The 23,351-nt window shown below is 37.9% G+C and overlaps 1 protein-coding gene across 1 annotated transcript in view; it reads right to left on the reverse strand.

Moving 5' to 3' along the window:
• Window positions 1-4,550: 4,550 nt before the first annotated feature.
• Window positions 4,551-23,351, reverse strand: part of LOC132795781 (netrin-B) — a 72,725-nt gene continuing 53,924 nt past the window's right edge. The window contains exons 2-7 of the mRNA XM_060806667.1: window positions 9,778-9,966; window positions 9,460-9,609; window positions 9,269-9,391; window positions 8,111-8,176; window positions 7,798-8,029; window positions 4,551-7,703 (exon numbers count right to left, since the gene is read on the reverse strand). Of these exons, the coding sequence (XP_060662650.1) occupies window positions 7,562-7,703; window positions 7,798-8,029; window positions 8,111-8,176; window positions 9,269-9,391; window positions 9,460-9,609; window positions 9,778-9,966 (902 nt within the window). The 3' untranslated portion in view covers window positions 4,551-7,561. The remainder of the gene's footprint in view (window positions 7,704-7,797; window positions 8,030-8,110; window positions 8,177-9,268; window positions 9,392-9,459; window positions 9,610-9,777; window positions 9,967-23,351) is intronic.

Below are 23,351 nucleotides of genomic sequence, written 5' to 3' on the forward strand. Positions count from 1 at the left end.
AATACTTCAGTTTTTTGCACTAGTAGCGGGTATCTCATAGTCGAGCACACTCGATTCTAGCTTACTTAGTTGTTAAGTCTTTGCTGTGGGCCAAAACTTTGTCTGCTGCTGCTTTGCATTGCGGTCTGCCAGTTGCCTTCCAGTTGTCTTGCTTTAACGGCTGGCTAGCTTCACTTCCCTCCCCTCCGCCTCCACCTCCACATCGGCATCAGAGATGTGGAACGCTGCAAGGCATTTTCGGCAACTACAATGAATGTACATTTTGGGCGTGTGCCGCAGGACGCAAACTTGAAGAAACTGAATGCAACAGCAACAGCAGCAACAGCAGCCGCAGCTCGTTTTGCAACCCTTGAGGCGCTGAAATTTGATAAATATGCGTATTAGTTTCAGTTGCCGGCTCATGGGGCAAGCAGCAGCAGAGAACAGACATCAGACAGAGACACGGTTGCACGCTTTCGAGGACATGCCCAGCAGCAGCAGCAGCAGCAGCAACATCAAAAACTAAGCGTCCCCTTGAGAGGAGGGGGGAAGAAGTCGAGAGTCGGGGAAGAAGATGGCAGCAATGTTGCTTAAATTGCGCTTTAAATGAATTTTGCTCTTTCTTTGCTTATTTCATCAGCTCTGTGATTGAAAATTGATTCACTGCCCGTTGCCTCAACGGCTGCTCAAAAGTATGCCACATCAATCTGTTGCCGACGCTTCGAAAAAGGACCAAAAGCAAACTTCGGCCAGAGTTTTCACTTCCCTTCAATAGCAATAGCAAAAAAGGAAAGGAGCCAACTTTCATAACTCCAGCAAAATCGTTTAGAGGCAAAATTCTATAATCGAAACTGCAGGTAACTTGTGCACAATAAATGTTGAGCAAGCGCAAAATAAAATGCTTTCAACTGTAGAGTAAAAAATACAGCACAACAAATTTCATAAATTATCTAATGAAATCTAATAACTTATTAAACGGTTGTGCACTCAAGTATAACAACAAATAAATAAAAACGTATCTATTAAATATAAATAGGAAATATCAGCATCACAATAAATCTAACTTATTGCTTAGCTGTCAACCTAAATATTAAATTAATATTAAAATAAAATCTAACAAATTTTTGCTTAGTTATAGAACTCAACATAATTCCATTTTTTTTGGATTGCTGCTCATCAGGCAACCAATAATATGAGTTATGAAAATATATTTCAAATACTTACTTTATATATCAAATTCGATTATCCATGAATATAATGAAAGTTGAATGAATTAAGTATGACGTTTTTAAAGGGATTGAAATCAAGTCATAAATTCTAAAGCAATTTTAATAATTTACAATCAGTTTTAACATCAATTTATTAATTCTAGAGAAATTGTATTCAATTTTAAATAATAACTGTTATTCTCGCTAGATGATTCTCTTTTTGCTAATCTTATAAGGTTATTATTCATTATTATTATTAGTGGTTAGCATATCCGATGATCTAACTTATAAGGTAAATATCAATATAGTTTCATAATTCGACTTTATAGAACTCTTTTTTGAGAAACATTTATAGTAGATCTAATGAAGTAGAAAGACTTGTTAAGAGTCAAATTTATGACTAACAAGTAAGAAAGTTACAGTCGAGTGTGCTCGACTGTGAGATACCCGCTACCCATTTTGAATAAAAGCAAAATATTGCGGTATTATTTTTAAAATATACCGAAAATACTATAAAAAAATACTAAAAATATACCGAGCGGTATATTTGGTATATCGATATGGTACCACATTCAAAATATACCATAGACGGCACAATATACCAGATTGTCAGCCAAAGCAACTAAGAGCCCTAGAAAGTAGGCGTTTTTGCCCATACAAAAGTATTTATTTAATACCTTCCACAATTTTTTTTGTGATCGCAACCTTTTACTTTTCAGCAATCATAAATATTATAGTTATTATTGCATATACCAAAATTCGCAATTCTAGCTTTACAATTACGCTTGTTATTCGATCTTTTAGACTTGCGGGGGCGGAAGTGGGCGTGGCAAAAATTTGAAACAAACTTGATCTGCGTGCAAACATAACAAATGCTGTCGAAAAAAAAATATAGCTCTATCTCTTATAGTCTCTGAGACCTAGGGGTTCATACGGACAGACGGACAGACACTCAGACGGACATGGCTGTTGACGCTGATCAAGAATATATATACTTTATAGGAGATGCCTCCTTCTACCTTTCTACCCTATGGGTAGCGGGTATAATACAAATTTAAATAATTGAAATCAACTTTTCGTTTAATTTCAATTCGACACAGTCGCAAAAATCATAAATTTTTCATTATTTTTTGTTCCTTGTAAGGTTTTCGTATATATTTATTTATTTATTTATTTAAAAGTTAGCTATAATTAAAATTAATACTAACGCTATTGATAAAGCAATGGCAGCGAAGGCCTTCAGTTTATTTCGTATATATAAAATACTCAAAAAGGTAACAATCGATAAAAATTCAAATTAAAAACAAGAAGACCGTGTTAGTTGAGGAATTTCTTGAACTTGGATAACTAATTTCTAGACTACTTCTATTTGTAATTTAAAAATATGTAATTTAGAATTGTAAATCTCTTTCCTTTGGCATTTAAAAAGTGCAATAATCTCTTGCTCATGTTGGATGCTTCTCTCGTAGTTTTTACTTTTATGCTGTGGCAACATAAAAAGTGTTGAAAAAAAAAGAGAAGAGCAACTGTTTGCTGAGCTGAAATTAAATTACATTGTGCAGAGTCCAAGCTGGGGGAATACTTACCAGTTAGACTGTAAACTCCAAGCAGCAAGTGCAACAACAACCAGAGACAGCGAGTACTCCAAATCGGAGTACAGCAATAAGTACTCCAGACAACCAACTAACCAACCAACCAGAAATGAAAGCAAAACTCGGTCTCAACCATTTTAATTTCGTTATTATGTATTAGCAATTTTGTCCACTTAATTCGATTAAACTTTGTGTTTTATTTGCTTTTCTGTTTTCTCTGTTTTTTTACTCTTTCAAGTACACATAAATGATATATATGCAAGTATATATATATTTATTCTTTTTTTTTTTTATATATATATATAACTTGTTCGGCTTGTCTTTGATATATACGTGTGTGTGTGTGTGTGTGTGTGTGTGTGTGTGTGTGTGTGTGTTTATGTGTGTGTGTATTTACTTAGTTCTTGTTTGCCACAAAAATTGCATATTTCTTTATTTATTTTTTGCATGTCTGTCTCTGTTTGTCTTCTGTCTGTTTTTTATGTTTTTTACTCGTAATAATAATAAGTACATAATTGCTTGTGTGTATTTGTTTAATGTTAATACCAACTACAATACTTTAATATCAGACAATGTTGTTTGCTTAATTTCCTCCATTTTTCGGATGCTTTGCTGTCTATTTCCATACAACATAATAATAATAATAATAATAATAATTTGCAATAAATATATATACGTTTTTTTTTTTTGTTTTTTGTTTCGTTTACGTTTTTATGGCTTTTTGAGTATTTACAAAAAATCTAAGAAAAAAAATTGATGCCGTTTTTTTTTTCATATATGTATATATATATTTGTTTTTTTTTGTGTTTTTTTGTTTTAGTTTTCAGATATATTTATATATAGTGTGTGTGTATATATAATGATGTAATCGTATATATGCATTTAAATAGTGTTTATGTTATTATATAAAAAATTGTATTTTCTTTGCAATTTTTTTATACTTTTATTTTAATTATTATTTATTAACTTGCGTTTCGCGACACACACAAAGATAATAATAATCGTAGGTTGTTAGTGATAAAAGTTTTTTCTCTTAAAAAAAAAATACAAAAAAATTTCTATTAAACTTGGCAAGGGTATGTATACATGTGTGTGTGTGTGTGTGTGTATGTGTGTGTGTGTAGGATATGTGATTAGTGTTTGTTGTTGTTGTTGTTGCTGCTGCAAAGAGTTGCAAGCACAATATGCTCAAGGCAAACACACAAAAGCGAAACCCACAAAAGTGCAACAAAATATTGCCAAAATATATTCACAACTTGGCCAAATGCCAAAGCTCTTAACTGACTTTTACCATTTCATTTGCGAGAATTCTCTCTCTCTCTCTCTCGCTGTCTCTCTCTCTCTCTCTCTCTGTCTCTTTTGCTGTGTGTTTTATTAGAGCAATTTTGTGAGTTGCTTTTGCCTTTTGTGTCTGCCTTGTTTAACATACAAATACATTAAGTATTTATTTATGTATATATATATATTTTGTTTATATATATATGTAGATTTAAATACATATATATTAGACAACAAAAAAAAACGCAGCTCGAAACTTCTTTGCTGCCTTTTTTTTTATTTTTTTTCTCTCTTTCTCTCTCTCTCTCTTATTCGCTCGCTCTTCCTATCATAATTTATAGTTAAAGAAAAGTGTAAAAAAAATAGATTGCTGAAAATAATAAATATATACGGCTTGACATATCAACTAATGACTAATTTGGTTATGTTTTGTTTTTTTTTCTCAGTTTTAAGTACTTTTTGTAGTTGTTGTTGTTGTTTTTTTTTTGTTGTATTTTCTTGTTTTTTTTTTTGTTTTTGATGTTTGACGCGGAAACGGAAGTCAATTTGTCAGCTTCAACTTGGGGTACAGAAATCTTAGCTGCATGTGTGTGTGTGTGTGTGCCAAATGTAGTTACTTCAAAGCTCCCATGTGTGTGAGTGTGTGTGTGTGTGTGTGCGTGGGTGTACGTATGTGTGTGTGTGCGAATGACTGAGCCTGACTTTTTCGCGCTCAACTGGCGCACATCAATTTATATGCTAATGGCGCCTGCAAGTTATTTAAAATACATATGCCACGCCCCCCTATCCCCACCACATCCACCAGGGGGAGGAGAGAAAATATAATAATAAGAGAGCGACAACAACCAGCAACAAAAAAAAACCAATTTATTTAAATATATATAAATGTTTTTACATATATGGAAACGTGGATAAATTAATATGGTTTTTTTTCATGGCCGCAGCACGCCCACTGGCCACGCCCCCCGCCTGTCCGCATTCAGCATTCAGCGCTCGTCATGTTGACAAAATTCAGTTAACGCAAAATCTCATTTAAATATGCATGAAGCCAGCGACGAAGCACAGACCAAAGCCACAATTGAATTTCTCTCGCCTCTCGCCTCTGTTTTCTTTTTTTCATCGTCTGTTTTTGTTGTCGACTCTATTTTGTTGTTGTTGCAGGACACTTGACAGCCTGTGTTTCGATGTGTGTGTGTGTGTGTGCAGCCAGAGGCTAATTATGCACACACACACAGACAGACAGGCAGAAAGAGAGACATATAGAAATCTCAGCTTAAAGGTCGCAGCATGTTAACTGTCCAGTGGCTGTCCAACTGTGCAGTGACTGCCCAACTGTCCAGTTGTTGATCAGCTGTCTGTCTGTTTGTCTGTTTGTGCTGTGCAGTTGTTGCCCCATTTTGATTTATAATATGTATCATGGTCACGGTCGCCAACTGTGAATGACAAAAGCCCAACAATGCGAATGGAAGTGGGCGTGGGTGTGGAGGCGTGGTCGAAATACGAAATACGAAACATGAAAATAAATTCATTAAAGCATTTATCAAGTTCGACACTTGCCTGTCATATATCATGTTATGTTACACACACATTTCGAGTTTACCCCTTTCCCCCTTGAGTCACCCTCCGAAACATGTTTAATCCGCGGCCCCCACACTCGAAATACACAAATAAAATCGTATAAAACTGAATAAATGGAAACAAAAAAAAATACAACAGCGAAAAATGTATCAGAATGTGTAACTGTGTAAATGCATACGAAAAGGGGTCAGAGGGGGACAGCTAACATATCACTCTCCACTCTCCTTCGCTCCCTCTCTTGCTCGCTCTCTCTCTCTCCACAAAGTATTTTTTTCAGCGCTTCATGTTGTTTCTCTCCTTTGGTTTTGTTGTTGTTGTTGTTGTTTTGCTGTTTGTTTTGTTGTTTAATTTGTGTAACGTGTTTCATGTTGTTTGTCTGTGCAATGCGATGCATGTCAAGCTTTTCAAAGAGAACACGTTCACAGTGAGGCCTCGCTGGCATGCACAACACGCGAGCTTCACTGTAAACGCAGATTTCGAGATTGTGGCACAAACAAGTTTCCCCCATCCCCATCCCCTTCTCTATCTCTATCTCATTCTCTTTTCTTAACTGATTTGCATGCATAATTCAAATTGAAAATTAAATTCAAATAAATGTATTTTAAATTAATTTTATGGCTGCTGGCAGCAAATGTTTCGCTACCGTTGTTGAGTTTCCCTTTTTTTGTTTTTTTTTTTGTTTTTTGTTTTTTCCTCTGCAGCAAATTGTGATGCAAAAGCGCGTGAAAATCAACTAACAAATGGGCATAAACATCTGCATAATTAACAGCAAAACTGTTTGCATACATTTTCCAGAAAGAAAAAAAAAACGAAATACATATATTTAAAAACAATACTGCAGGTGGAAGAGGCAGAAAAAATGCAGAATAAATAAATAAATTGCATATTAAACTGCCGTTAAAAGCAACAGTAAAGCTGAAAAACAAACGCCACAAATACGGAATAGTTTGCATATGAATATCGAAAAACAAATCGAGACCAAAAAAAAAAAAAAATAACGTGTGATGCGTGCGATATGCAAAAGCAAATACGAAACACAAAATAAAAAATGAAATTCGAAAAAAATAAGAAATAATAATAATAAAATAAAAGCTGCTATTAAGGGTACTCAGTGATTAAAGAAAAAAGAGCTTTTAAATCGAAATTATAGAAATTTAATTACAATATTGCAGAACCCTAAAAAATTGCAAAATTTGCATTTCCATTTCCTGAATACCCCCAATGTTGCTGGAGGTCTGTTTGGTTTATGACTGCACTTATGTGTTGACTATGCCTGTTGTTGTGCTTGTCTACTCATAACCCACAACCCATAACCATTTTCCATATTTCGTATTCCGTATTCGGTATTCGGTATTCCGTATTCCCCTCAGTCAGTTGTCTTCACACCGTTTGTGGACACGTCTCCTGCTCATCTGTTGTTCGTCTGGCCGGACACGCGACACAGCAACATTAAACATTCAACTCTTTTCGCACTTGTTTCAAATTTTTATAACTGTTTTTTATGGCCTTCCGCCACACACACCATTTCGCATTCGCACACACACACACTCGCAGGTTCGTTGAAGTGTAATTAGCATTTGGCGTGCTGTTGAGTAGTGTTGAACAACAGTGTTATATAGTGTTGAACAGTGTTGTGTAGTGTTGGGAAGTGTAGTGTTGTATATAGACTAGAATGCTTAACTAAACTGTGTGGATTCATTGTAGGATTTATTAAGTATCTTATGGGAAAGTGGAAGAAGGATTCCGCTATGTGTAGTATAATCTGTGATCTGTTTTATATGTGTATGTGGGTGTGTGATTAATTTATAGCATGATGCCGAAAAAGGTCAGAAACTTGAGTAAACTGTACAATTTATACAAAAACTGATACCTAGCCAAGTGTATGAAATTGAAATCCGCTCTGACATATTCCGTTTCCGGTTCGATTCAACTGCATTTGCGTGCTCGCCGCTGGAAGCGCTTCATGCGCAGCGACCACTCGTCCTTCCATTCCAATACCACCGAACTGGGTCCAATGGCCAAATATCCCGGCGCTGCCTCCGAGTCGCGTCCAAGTATAAGATACGATCTACGTCAAGGCGAGAGAAGTACACAAGAAAATGCAAAAAAAAAATTATTTCATTCCAAAAGTGTTTTTTCGCAAGTCACGCAGCGACACTCACTTGTTTAACTTGATCTTGGGGCACTGACACTCGATGCTCTTGCGCGGCACCAGCAACATCATATTGCCACGCCCCAGCAGCGAACTTGTGGTCCCTGACATCGGATTCCTCTTGAAGATGGTCTGAATATTGATCTCATATTTGTAGATCTCGTTCTGTCGCTCAATCGAGAACTTCTCGGTGCTGATGTCCTGCGATGCGCGATCGTGGCCAATCACCTTTGCCAGCAGAGCTGTGGAGGATCAAAACAATTATGTATGTCATCTCACGGACTCTTTTGTTAAGAAATAGTGTGTGCATTAAGCATACGCACCGTAGTCTTCCATGCAGAACTTGTTCAGATTCAGCTTCTTGGGACTGGCCTTGCACTTGCCGCAATCTGTAAATGTGGAATGTAAGATAGAAACTCGCTGTAGTTGATTCGTTGCTTTCAACTCGCTCCCTTTCTTGTATAATATTTCTTGGAATTTTTGCTCGCCTTTGTTAACTTTATAGTTTTGATGGCTCGTTAATGGTAACTCGTTAAATTAGATAACTCGTTAATGGCAAGTCATTAAATTAGATTACTCGTTACTTTATATAACTTGTTACTGGTAACTCGTTAAATTGGATGACTCGTTACTTTCAACTCGTTAAATTAGATCACTCATTACTTTCAACGCGTTAAATTTGATAACTCATTACTGGCAACTCCTTAAATTTGATTACTCGTTACTTTAAACTCGTTAAATTAGATTACTCATTACTTTCAACGCGTTAAATTTGATTACTCGTTACTGGCTAGTCATTAAATTAAATCACTTGTTACTGGCAACTCGTTAAATTAGATCACTAGTTACTGGCAACTCCTTAAATTATCGAACTCTTTAGTGCCAACTCCATAAATTGGATTACTTGTTACCAACAACTCGTTAAATTAGATAACTTGTTACTGGTAACTCGTTAAATTGGATGTCTCGTTACTTTCAACTCGTTAAATTATCTAACGCGTTACTAGAAACTCCTTAAATTTGATTATTCGTTACCTGCAACTCGTTAATTTAGTTGACTCGTTTACTGCAAACTCGTTAAGTTTAACTTCTTGTTGTCTGTAACTCGCTAGTTGCAGCTCTTTACACTTCACATGCTAAATGAATTGATACTCGTTGTTGTTATTAATTGCTCACTCATAGTTTTTAGATTTTCACTTGTAACCAGTACACTCGTTACTCGTTAGCTACTGACAACTAGTTAATCTTCAGTTGTTAATTCTAAGTAATCATTGTCTATTTTTTAGTTGTAGCTGGCAGTATCTTATAATGTAGCTAATCGTCAGTCAAGGCTCGCTACTTGTTAGCTGACGTCAACTCGTTAATCTTAATCGTAAATTGCGTTGCCACTTGTTGCACCCTACTCGTTAATTGTTATTCATTAGCTGCCATTCGCTACTCGTTAGCTGCATGCTTCATGCAACTATCGACTTGTTACTTACACTTTTTCATTTCCTCAGCCTGTGAACCGCCGCCATCCTTGTAATCGCCATTGCCCCCGCCACCTCCTCCTCCGCCACCGCCAGCGCTCTCCGCTTGGATCATATTCGCGTTGGTGGGCACTTCTGTTAATTGCGAGGATATTATTGAAAGGGTAAGAGAGGGGGAACACACAGAAAGGGGGGACACTTACTTATACAGGGTGCAACATGGGAGCGTGTCTGCTGATAGCCACGAGCACAGCGATTGCAAGTCAACCCAGTGACGCCCTCCTTGCAGGGACACTGACCACTCAAATGATTGCAGGTCTTGCCCGTGGAGCCAACGGGATGACAGTCACAGCCTAGACAAAGAGAGAGAGAGAGAGAGAAAGAGAGAGAGAGTGGGAGAGAGAGAGTGGGAGAGAGAGGGAGATGTAGAGAAGCACACTCATTAGAGACATCTGTCCAGCTGACAGTTAACTAGGCCGCTGATTGATGAGCCACAGAGTTCACGGTAACTATTCACTTACGTTTGCAGACTTTGCGATGATTGGGCGGCTTGGTGGCATCCCGATAGTAACCCTCGCGGCAATAGTGACAATAACGTCCAGTTGTATCGTGCTGACAGTTATAGCAAACCCCGCCGGACACACGACCCGACAGCTTGTACAGCTCCAGATTGAAGCGGCAGCGACGAGCATGTCCATTGCACTGGCACACTACAAAAAGAGAGAGAGAGAGAGAGAGAAAGAGAGAGATAGGAAGAGTTATGAGTTAGTTGAGGCGTCATCAAAATTCACTTAACTTAAGACCTTATAAATGAGCAGCTGATATTATCGTTAGATGGATTTGCAGTAGCAGTTATAGTAGTAGCTAAAACGCTATCCTTGGAAACTTTTTCCTACACCTTTCACTGCTTCTTTCCGCATGCCTGCAGAGAAATCTAATCATTTAATGGCAGTCGTCGTTTCTCGCCTCGCACATTTCATAAATAATTAATAATCATAGATATTTTTACGTGCTGCCAGCCTGCTTCTTTTTTGTTGTGTTGTGTTGTGGATGAGGGCTCAACTTCTCCGTCTCCGTCTCTGCCCCTGGCGATGATTGATTGTTGGCTTGTGCGGTTGATTGATGAAAACACCCAACCAGTCAGCTACTCTCTAGCAGTCAGGTGCTGTTCTGCTGAGTGCGTTGCGACTTTTATCGATTTTTGACCAGCAACAACAGCAGAAGCAGAAGCTGACCAAGTCTCCATTCGAAGGGTCAGAGTGCTGGCTGGCTGGCTGGCATTGGCATCCTTAACGTCAGTTTAATTAGTTGGCCAATATCATAAAATAATTTTAGCAACTAATTGGCAGCACTTGACTGCAATTTATGTTCACAGCGTATTCTCTGTAGCCTGTGTTCAGTGTTGCCCCCAGTGGCAAGGCATTAAGCGTGATTTATACAACGCAACTCATACAGAAAGAGACAGACGGACAGACAGACAGACAGACAGGAAGACAGGGAGACAACTCCTCACTGCTGGTTACGTATGAGATGCCCACGCAATTCGATGTTTGACTTGCAGACGCATGAGCGCCTGCTTTGTGTGGCTCAGGGAATGAAAGGGAATCGAAAATGGAATGGAATGGAACGGAACGGAACGGAATGGAGTTGCCCAATAGTGTCCCCTGGCTGCTTCCCTGACTGGCTGGCGACTATTGTGATGGCTGTTGCTTCATATTTTTCATATCTTATGTCTGCATCATCGACGACGACGACGACGACGACGACGTCGAGCCTGACAACAATGGAGACACAGCAGTCCGGTGTGTGTGAGGAGCGAACGTTTGCTTATTTGGCAAATAACAACAAAGGCCAACGACAATGGCCAAATGCGACAGGGACAGGCAAAAGAGGAGGCGAATGGAGGCGAGGCGAGGCGACGCCCTGGAAATACTTATCGACGAATGTTATCCTTGCAGGCAACTCGCGGAACATGTGCCCCCAATGCTTGTGCAGCAGTCATCCGTCAACGAAGCTTCCTCTCATCCTCTTCTTCTCTCTGTCTCTTGCCCCTTGCCTCTTGCCTCTTGCAACATCATTGTCGTCATCGGGCATCGTCATCGCGCAAATTAAAATGAATTTTATATCTACTTGACACTGCAGCTGCACAGTGGAGCAAACTACACAATACTAAGGTGAAAGTGAGAGCGAGAGAGAGAGAGAGGAGAGATAGGAGAGCGACAGAGAGGAGAAGGAGACACTTCCACACGCATTGTAAATGAGTTGATTTTGCGGCCTCGTTAAGCTGCCCCATAAATATAGACTTGGCCAACTCAGATGATGATGAGTTCAGCTGAGATGGATTTCCAGCGAATATCTGATGGCATAAATTCCAAATTCCATTGCCCCAGACACAATTGGGGAACTCGAAGCACATTCAAATATGTGACGCGCTCTCGATGATTAGCTAAAGTAGCACATAAATTGTTTCGATATACTTTTTTCGGTGTATTGTTTTTTGGGTTGGGTTGGGTCTGTTGATGTGTTGATGTGTGTGTGTGGGATTAACTCAAGCATGTCGGCCTATACTACACTCTATATACTGTCTGCATTCTACAGTTTACAGTTTACAACGTCTGTTTTTTTCTGTATTTTGGTTTGTTGCTTGATTCCACGCGACGCACTCAATCAGCTTAATTGGAAACAATAAAACGCATTTTAACGCGAAATTTTCTTTACAGCTCATTTGATTTTCAATGCGCCGTCGCCAGTTTTGGGAACTACTTCTCATCGCCCTCTCAACACATTGCCCCATTACTCATCCCAGCCATCGACTTGTTGTTAAGTTATTGCCTTGGAACGGGGAATGGGAAATGGGGAGTGGGAAATGGGGAGTGGGGGGAAAAAGTTCGCCAGATCATTGGCAAAAGATTTTGCATTTCCCGCTCACATTTCCACATTCGCATCTGGCAGCCAATTTTTGATATATGTTGTGTGTGGGGAAAACAAACAAATTTACACGGAGAGAGAGAAAGAAAGAAAAGTTCATAATTTTGCAGCCTTTTTAATTAAATGCCAACGCCAAAGCCAAAGCCAAAGTGTGGAAAACACATGCAACATCCAAGGCAAAGCAAAAGTGCGAAAGCAAAAAACATGTGAAAATCATTTGGCAGCATGCGAAAGAGTGCGAGTGTGAACATGAATGTGAGTGTGAACATGAATGTGAGAGTGAGTATGAGTGTGAATACCCAAACCAAAAGACCGTGGGACAGCATCGACAGATAAGCCGGGACAGCAACAACAACAACAACAACAACAGCAACAGCGACAGGGACCGGAATCGGGACCGGGACTGCGATTGCGAGCCGTTCACAAGTTATGCGGCTGTTTGTTGTAAACGGCACAAAAATTATGGGCGAAAAAGCACAACAACAAAAATAAAATACCAAGCAGGCCTGAAAGGCTGCAAAAGCCTTGGCCACACCATCTCTATAAACTGGCTACAACATTTCTACATTATTTTCTTTTTTCTCCAATATGCAAAAGAAAAAAAAAAAAACACAACAGAGAAGAAAAAAGAGAAAAGAAGGCGGCACTGAGTCGCAGTCCAATGCAGCGAGTTATGGCCAACAACACACAACACACACAAAAAAAAAGGGGGCGTCTGGGGCAAAGGGGCGTGGGAAGGCAGAAGGCAAGCAGGCAAGATGTGATCGAATTGCGAGTGTGGGCTAAAAGAGGCGCCTCACTTTGAATGCTGTAACAACTTGTGTAGAAATTAATGCTATTCAGATGTAACACAAAGATTTGCCAAATCAAAATACAAAATACAAAATGTGGAGAGGCGAGTCGACCCCGCCCCCGCCTCCACCTAATAGGGCATCTTCGTTTAGATTTTGGGGCGTGTCAGCAACATAATTTGCACTCTTTTCCCTTTACACATCACACATTCGTTTTCCTTCTGGGTTGCCTTGGCCATTTTGCTAACTGAAAAACCGAAACCGAAATCGAAACAAATTTCACTTTGCCAGTCGCACTTCATTGCCAAAAGGTTCTTGCTTCGCTTTTTTATTATTATTATTATTATTATTATTTTTATGTACTCGCATTTTTATTTTGCTTTGCTCGAAAGAACGATTTGCGTGGTTTGTGTATTTTAGAATTTGATGTGATTTGAATTTTCAATGATGCCCATTTCCAGAGAGACACAGATTGAGAGCGAGCGAGCGAGCAAGAAGCCTGAAATGGAAAAGAATCAAGTGATGCGTGAAGCGCGTCGTCATCTTCTCCCCTCCTTTCCTTCCCCAACCACTCTCCATTCATTCCATCGCATCTTCTGCCCCGAAAAAAAATCTTCTACTCAATTCGATGTTGAACCGTTGGCGCTGACAGCGTCGCAGCGTCGACGATTGGCATTGCCTCTAGAGTCAGCAGTCCACACACACACACACACTCATTTCTACACACACACAACAACGATATGTCTTTGGCCAATGATTTCGAATGTGTTGCGACGCATAATTTTATTTATTTTTCAATTTCGCTGCCCACTCTCCACACTGACTCTCCACTCCAGCCCTGTCTAAGCTCTCTCTTCGCTCTCTCTCTCTCTTGCTCGCTCTCCACTCTTCTGCGTCCTTAAGCACTTTGCTTGCTTGTGAGCTAAGGCTGTTATGATAGCCCATCTGTTGCCTTCGCAAGTCTCTCTCACCTCACACACACACACACGCACACTTCCATACATATTGATGCTACTTCTAAAATGTGTTGACAATTTGTGCGCTCTCTCCCCACGCTTCCCCCTCTCTCACTCTGTCTTGCACATTTTGACTGCAAATATTTTTGGTGGCCGCTTCAATTTTTGGCTTGCCAAAATATTTGTCGGTCGACTGGCATCCAATATTTATATATTTAGCTTTCGAGTGCAACTCTCTCACAAGCAAGCAATCTATGCATATGTATATACATACTACAGTGAGCACTCCAATAAGAGGATTTCACTCGATGACTGAACTGAATGTCTCTCTTCATATTTCCAAAATTCGAGACTTTACTGTGTGATTTTTCAAACATTAATTTCTTTCTCTCCCTCTCTCTCTCTCTCTCTCTTTCTCTGTCGAAATTCTGACATTTGCAGTGGGTGTCGATTTGTAGTTGTTGTTGTTGTTCTCATTTTGTGCAAGTAATTGGCGTGATGTTGTTGTTGTTGCTTTAGCTGTTGCTGTTAATGTTTGGCTTGCCACAATTGACACCCCCGCAAAAATGCGATGACGACTTCGACGACGACGCCAACACGCGAATTTGGCAAACAAATTACCCAAAATGCATTGAGCCAAATTGCACTGCAAATCGAAGTCAAATCGCAGCACTGAGAGAGAGAGAGAGAGTGAGAGGGGGGTTCAAATGTGGGCTGGAGTGGTGTCTATAGATGGAAACGAGAGATGGCTAGATAGATGGATAGTCGACATGCCTGGGCGTTGATAATTGAATTGAAAAGTTTCTCGCCGCACTTTTGGCATGCGAATTGATGGGACAGCAACAACAACAACAAGAATAACGAGAAGAACAAATCGCGAGCCAACAGAGTTGAATAGTTGAGGCGGCATAATTTGTGGCATTGTGCAACAGCAGAGGCATGTGGCAGATCGTATAGCTGCATAGCACAATCAAAGAAATAAATCAGTTTTAAATCCACACAAAAGTAACAAGTAAGCTCCCCTTTAATACTCTATCCAGCAGTTAATGAAATTGATTTTTTCAAATTTATAATTATTATTACGCATTTTGATGTTTATTTAATTACAGTGTATTTGCGATTCGTTTGGCTTAAGTTGTCTCTGCTTTTTATTATTATGTGTATGCAGTCTTCTCATACATTAGCATTGTCACTTGGCTGGAGTCTGGAGTCTAAAGGCTAGAGTCTAGAGTCTGCGGCTTGGATGCTTGCAGCATTTTCATAAGACATAAATTCTGCGATTTAGCTAAATGCGCTCTACGGACTTTTGCCGGGTAATTTGTGGCATGCCACGCTCAGTCTGGGTCTCAGTCTCGGTCTTGGCCTCAACTGGAGCGCTTTGTGGTGTGTGTCCGTGTGTGTGTGTGTGTGTGTGTGTGTGTGCAGCGAGTGAGCATGCAAAAAAGAAATAATACAACAACAACAACAATAAAAAAAAACTGCATTGGCATTAAATTACACTCACTGCAGCCCAGACCAAGGCGACGTTGCAACTGCGACAAGCTCATATTGCTTTATGTGCCTCCTTCCTCGTTCCCCTCTCCACCCCCCTCTCTGGTTGTCTTGCTTTTACAGCCTGGTTATGCGCTTTTAATGGCACATTTTGTAAGTAAATTGCATTAATTTTATGTCTAAAGCGCACACGCTTCAAAAAAAAAAAAAGCGAAAGAAAATGCTGAAAATGGCAAGTGGAAAATTGAGAAAAGAGCTGAGGAGAAGAAGAAGAAGAAATGGAGTTGCTTCGTATGACACACGGCCAATGGCGTTGTCAATGTGCCACCGATGATTGAACGATTTATGAGCTGCAGCCACCGCAACTGCAACTGCAATAGCAACTGCCACATGCCACATGCCACATGCAACATGCAACATGAGATGCACTGGTGGGCTAACCGGTTTCACTTTGCCTCATATCGCAATGCAATTAAAAGCAGATGCACCATTCCCAACTAGACAGACAGTCTCATCTCTAATACAACACGAATCGATTCAAAGCGATTCGAAGCGAGTCGCCATCGATTGGCAAATCAAGGTGGAAACAAGTAAGAAAGTTACAGTCGAGTTTGCTCAACTGTGAGATACCCGCTACCCATTTTTAATAAGGGCAAAATATTGCGGTATTATTTTCAAAATATACCAAATATACTGCAAAAATACTACAAATATACCAAATGGTATATGTGGTATATCGGTGTAGTACCGCATTCAAAATATACCATAGACGGCACAATATACCAGATTGTCAGCCAAAGCAACTAAGACCCCTAGTAAGTAGACGTTTTTGCCCATACAAAAGTATTTCTTTAATAACTTCCAAAATGTTTATCTGATCGCAACCAAATTCTCAGAAATCAGAACTACTACAGTAATTATTGTATATATCAAAATTCGCAACTCTAGCTTTGAAACTACGCTTGTTATTCGATTTTTTTTTTATTTGCGGGGTCGGAAGGGGGTGTGGCAAAAATTTGAAACAATCTTGATCTGCGTGCAAACAAAATAAATGCTGTCGAAAAAAAAATTATAGCTCTATCTCTTATAGTCTCTGAGATCTAGGTGTTCATACGGACGAACGGACGGACGGACGGACATGGCTATATCGTCTCGGCTGTTGACGCTGATCAAGAATATATATACTTTATAGGGTCGGAGATGCCTCCTTCTACCTGTTACATACATTTCCTGCCGGCACAAAGTTATAATACCCTTCTACCCTATGGGTAGCGGGTATAAAAAGGTTTCTGTGTGTTTCTTTGGCCGCAATTGAGGCCAAGGTACTTAACGAGATCTCCGATAGAAATGTTACAACTCTCAACCTGTTCAATAGATCATTAATCGCCGCTCATCTGCTTACGATTCCAATTTATAGCCTCAGCCCAGCTCAAAGAGATCTTTTCACTCAGCTGTCACAGCTCAGCTTGCACTTCGGCTTAGATTTCCCCTTCGAATGCCAATTAATTGCATTTCCACACCTGTTTCCGAATCGACTTGAAAGCAATGCAATGCTTTTTGTCTTTAATTGCCAATTATTACGACTTCTGTGTATATTCAGTATATGCATAAATTCTTCGCAAAAACATTTATTGTCTAACACACAAATCTAATCTCATCAATTCCTGAGTTCTGATAACCGTATTTCTATTTTACGATTGTAAATAACATTTTCAGACTTTCGAATGCACTTAATAAAATTACTATTCGTAGCAATTTTATCAGCTTCTTTTTTAGCTTTTTATGGGGAATTCAGCGGATTGCTCAACGAGTGTTTAGTATGCAAAAAAAAAAACAAATCGAGGAAGGTAGTGAGAATTCCGCTACCTATTTTCAATTGAAGCAAAACAGTTCGGTTTTATTCTTAAAATATACCAAACAAATATACTGAAAAAATACTTAAATACATCAATGTTACATTTACTTCATATAACCAAAATACCAAAATATATAAATGCTTCATATCTTTCGTATACCAAATTTATATACCAAAAATACTTCAATGATTTCGTATAACGATGTAACTTAATATAGAAATAATTCCTATATTGTATATACCAAATTAATATACCGAAAAAATACCTAAATATGTAAATGCTTCAATGATTTCGTATACCAAATTATTTTACCAAAAAATACTAAAAATGTTTCATTGATTTCGTATAACGACATACTACAGGGACCAATATACCAACTTAATATATCGAAAAAAATACAAAAATATAAAAATACTTCATATATTTTATATACCAAATTAATATACCGAAAAATACATAAATATATAAATGCTTCAATGATGATAGACCAACTTAATATACCGAAAATATACGAAAAATATAAAAAATGTTTCATGGAATTGGTTTATCCTTAGACTACAAAATGTTAAATATACCATATCATTAGAAATATACCAGATTGTCAACGAAAACGATTAAGATGCGAGCACCACATTTCTTTTTTTCATATATAATCCATTTCATAAACAGATAAGCGATCAATGCTATCGATAAAGTACTTTATTGGCTCATTTGCATATATTTCCCGACCGAACAAAAGAGTAAAAGTGAAAAAGTCTTTGAAATACTTCTGATGTCATCGCTTTCAATATAAAACATTATAATGCTAAGAAAATAGTCAATCATATATAAATTGATTCATTTTTAAAAGGTGCACACTTTGCACTTTGTACTTCATTAATTTATAATATAATTATATAATTTCTATTTTGTAAAATGTTCTATAAAGAACATAACTTGAAGAGTGCAATTTATATTAAAAGCACTAACTTGAATGTTCTAAAATATGCTGAAAAGGCTTTAAAACATATTTACAATAAATACGCGTAAATACTATAGATAGTTATCTATGTGTGTTTGTGTGTGTGTATGTGTGTTGGCCGTAATACTGTTGTGTGTTGCTTTTGCTTTTGTCTTTGTCTGGCATTTATTCTGGAATGGAATCAGCAGCAGCAGACTCAGCTAACAGTAAATAACTGAGAGATTTGTATATTTTGTCGAATGATTTTGCGTGTTGCGAAAAATGCAGAGGCAAGTGCTTCAAATGCAAAACTAAAAGCTCTCACGAAGTCTGTGTGTGTGTGCTATAGTGTGTTGGTGTGTTGGTGTGTGGCAAACAAAAGCTGTTGGAAAACATAGAAAATCCCTTTGGAAAACAAAGTGCAGAGGCAAAGGACACACTGACAGATGCAGCTAGAGATATACTGAGATACATTTGCCATTTGCTGCACAATCTGCATAGCTGCAACAGCAGAAGCAGCGGAGGAGGAGGTGGCAGCTGCAACACGCTGTGGCACAAAGGCACAAAGCAGCACTGAGAATTGTTATGGCTCTTCTAAACGTTCGTTACGTTTAGAGACTTTGCACCTAAAACACATTCGAGTTCAGTTCAGTTCAGTTCAGTCTCGGCTCTCGGCTTACGGCTTACGTTGGCTTAGGGGGCGTGGCGTGGGCGTATGTGTGGCAGCTGGCTTCAATTGTCGCGCGACTGCAGTTTTAGCCCAGAAACATAAATATTGCAATTTATTGCTAAAGCCAAGCGGGCAGCAGAGGCAGCTGAAGCTGAAGCTGAGGCAAAGCTCGTTGCCACAATGACACACAGAGAGTGCGAATGTGTGTGTGTGTGTATGTGTGTGGAGGCAACTCGAGGTGGCACAGCATAATAATGCCTGCATCCTTGGCAACCACCATCATCATCATCATCATCATCATCATCGGTTAACATCAATTCACAGGCTCACAGATCCGCAGTTGATCCGCAGCACAAAGTTGCGCATACGCCACGTGTGACACGGCTCGTCGCACGTCGCACGTCGAACGGACACGCACATGAGAACACGAAATGTATTTAACTTAATTTAGTTGGAGTTACTTAAAAAAGCTTTTAAAAGTAACAGCGACAACACAACACACAAAAAGCAAAACGCAAACACAAACAGCAAACAGAAAACAGAAACACAAAAAAAAAAAGGCAAAGCGAATAAATGGCAATTGTTTTCGCAAAGTTTACGCAACATCGCAATACCCTGTATGGTATATATAAATTATGATATTTCAGCTAGCATTCGAAACAGTTTTTGAAGCATTTTCATTACAAAAATTCAATTTCTAAGTAACGCCGAATTTTGTTTTCTCTTTCTGACTTATTTATTTGTTCCAACAATAAATTGTATTTCTTTTACGATTATAAATAATAAGAAACTGTATACAATCAATATTGTTACTGTTTTAATGAAAATATTACAATCCTAACTGTATTCAGTTTTTTATTAATATGCCTTTCACTTAAGTAATAATTTGATCTTTGCTGACTTCTTTTAAAGGAAAAGCTTTACTTAGATCTCAGGTTACAAGCTTTATTGTTTGTTTTTTTAATACTATTTTGTTGAAAAGAAGAAAAAAAGTAAATATAAAAAAGTATTAATTTTGTCAAAATATCAATAAATTATATAAATTTAATAAATTAAATAAAATAAAAATAAACGCAAGTAAAACACAACAATTATGTTGTAATTATTATACTAAGAATTATTTTATGACTTATTATTATAATAATATTTTTTGGCATGATTGTTGTTTATTATATAATTGTTATTAAATATACATATTTATATTTATTATTATATATATATGTTTAAATTTTTCTTTATATGTTATTTATTGTTTAAAAATCGTTTTTCTCAAATTTGGTTTTGGTTTCATTTTTTGACTATTTGCTTGTAATGTTTACAAGTTAAGAGGCATAATTTATTAATCATTTAATTTATAAAATGTATAATATGCACAAAAATTTAACTTTCTTCTTCGAAAACATTTCAAAATACCCTTTGTTGGCCTCTTTTTAAGGGAGCAGGGCAGGGTACAAAAAGAAGAAATGGAGAGCACAAAACAGAAAACTGTGTGCCCGAGTGAAAAGCAAAACTTTCATTCAGCCAATTCAACATACACACACACATGTATACACATACACTCACATACTCACACACACACACAGTCGCTGCCCTTAAGCCTGGGCAAAATACGAGTGTGTTGGATAAAATGGCTAAGTGAGCGATGAGCGATGAGCGAGGGGGGTAATGTCGAAGGAGGCGAGTGGAGGCGTGGCAGTGTTGAACGAAATTCATTAATATGCACATATGTAGATTATATGATTAAAAGTATAACAAACACACTCAATCTGCCTTAGTTGTTGTCGTTGTTGCTGTTGTTGTTGCTGTTGTTGTTAAATAAAAGTTTCTTCTTTTCTTTTTTCGCTGTGGCAGTTTTCTGGTATATTGTTTGCTGTGGATTTTTACATTTCCATTTGCCCCGGCAAAGCACTCGAAATGGAGCTGAGGAGCTGCTGCTGCTGCTGCTGTTGGTTGCTGGTTGTTGGTTGCTGGTTGGTAACTGGCAACTGGCAAATGCTTCTTAATGGAAGCGAACAAGAGTCCAAAGTTTGAGCAGCAAACAAGCAATGAAAACACAAAACAAAACACAACACATCAAATGCTAGAAAAGAGTTTACCAAGATGGATGAGTGTGGGGGGTGAGTGGATAGTGAGTGGGTGGTGAGTGGGGGGTGAATGGGTCAGGGGAAAGAAGATGCTGTAGTGGCACATGTGATTAGAGCCACGAAAAGCAGCTAACTAATGAGGGAAAGAGCTGAGTTGAGGGATGCGGCCAAGCCGCAAGGATCAAACAAGCTGTAAAAAGGGATGAATGATAAGTAAAGACACAGTGAGAAAGGAAGAGAGGGGGGAGGCGACTGGTATATTTGTTTGCCTTGACTAAACTATCTGCTAATGAAAAACAAGAGCGGATGTAACAAACAAAACGACGCAACCGAAAAAAAGCGAGCTCAAGTTTTGAAGGCAATCCCATGCAGCATGTACCACCCCCCACCCACCACTCTCCCCTCTCCATGCCCCCTTGACAGCCCTCAGGCATGCGGCCCTCAAAGGGTTTCACAAAGTTATTTGTTTGCCCAATGGAAATACATCAAAATAAATGCGAGCCAAAAGCGAAACGAAGTCAAATGCAAATATGAAGCATGTGACGGAAGCGTGTGTGTGAGTGTGTGTGTGTCGGTGTGTTTCGGTGTGTGAGTGTGTGTGTGTGTGTCTGTTGGTGTGTGAATGTGTGTGTGTGCGGGTGAGTGCCATTGATAAATATATGGGCAAGGGGCCTAAGTAAATATTTGGCACACTTTTTGCCAACAGCGTGCTGTTGTTAACACCTTCCCCTCCATCACCCTCTCACCTGACCATAGAGGGAGAAAAGTTCACAGCAGAGAAGAAGAAGAACACAACAACAGCAAAAACCAAAAAAAAAGGCCAGCCAAAAATGTAGACAATTTACCTGATGTCAAAAGTAATTAAACGAAATGCCAGCGACAGCGACAGGCAGCAACAACAACTTCCTGAATTTCCCACGGCGGCATGACAAATAACAACAACAACTACAACAACTACAACAACAGCAACAAGAGCGAGAACAAGAGCGTCAGAAAAAAAAAAAGTGAAATTAAAAAGAAAAGCGCTAAATGAAAAAGTAAAATAGCAAAAAACAAAATGGCGTCGGTGTTGCGCAAACTTAATAATAGTGCCAAAAGGTAGCCAAAGGGTGAGAGGGGCTAGAGAGGGGGTCAGCAGCCACAACTTTCGACAAGAGCTGCGAAACACAGCGAAAAGAAATTTTCCAAACGCAACGCAACGCAGCGGGAAAGTGCAACAAGAGTTGACAGCAGTCAAAACAAAAGCAAAGAAAGTAGCATGGAAAAAACATAGCGAAAGATGCCATTTCTGAATTTTAATGGAACCCGATCAAAGTTAAGTAATTAATGATAGCGCACACAAAAAAAAGGAAACCTTTTTAATAATAAAGATAATGGCAAATATTCCAAGCTCTTAAATAGTTTCAAATGCATTAAAGAAGAACGGGGAATTGATTATTAAAATGTTGATATTAAAAGCGAGTTACAGCTGCAGAAGTAAAGCAGTACTTTTTAACAATTCCCTTCCATGATATATATAAAACACTTAAATTAAACAATTATTTTAATTAACTACTAAGCACATTATAAGCAAACATCAGAAACTCAAACATTATGAAGACCGAAATTTTGCTGGCTTTCTATAGTGTTATACTGTAGAATTTATTATAGCATTTTGGAATATGTACAACTATGGTAAATAAACAGAAGTTATGCCAATTGAATTATTCCATTTATGATAATTGATCTATATATGACTTAAATCATAGGTAAAATGTTGAATATAGTATTTAAGTATTTAATTATACCATACTTATTTTGTATACTCAATGTATGAATGTTTTCCATTAAAAAAAAAAAAAAAACAGCAACAAGTTTGTTAGGGGTCAGACAAAAAAGTAAATACATTTAATTCTTATATTCATTAAATGTATAAAATTGTATACTATTATAGTTAATAACATGTATATGTTTATATTTATATAAAATATTTCAAAATTTATGCTCATCTGTAGAATATTGAAATTGTTTAAGCTCTGGTTAGAGGAAGTCATAAGAATAACTGAACTTAATTTAAATTATTATTCAAAGATAAAGTTTTTAAAAATAGATTATTTTAATATATAATTATCATTATATTATACATTCAACATTTATAAACTCATTTTCATTTGTAGAATATTTATAAAATTAAAAACTCTAATTCAGCTCTGTTAAGAAGAAATCAAAAAGAAAATTGAACTTGATTTATAAAATACATTATAGAGTAGAGTAAAACAGATATCATTATTCAACGCTTAATAACTGATTCTCATATAAAGAATATTTAAATTTATCAAGAGGTAATTTTATGCACTACACACAGACAATCATCGGTCACTTTATGCTATGCATATAAGT

This window comes from Drosophila nasuta, chromosome X, assembly GCF_023558535.2.
Source record: "Drosophila nasuta strain 15112-1781.00 chromosome X, ASM2355853v1, whole genome shotgun sequence".
NCBI classification, from domain to species: Eukaryota; Metazoa; Arthropoda; class Insecta; order Diptera; family Drosophilidae; genus Drosophila; species Drosophila nasuta.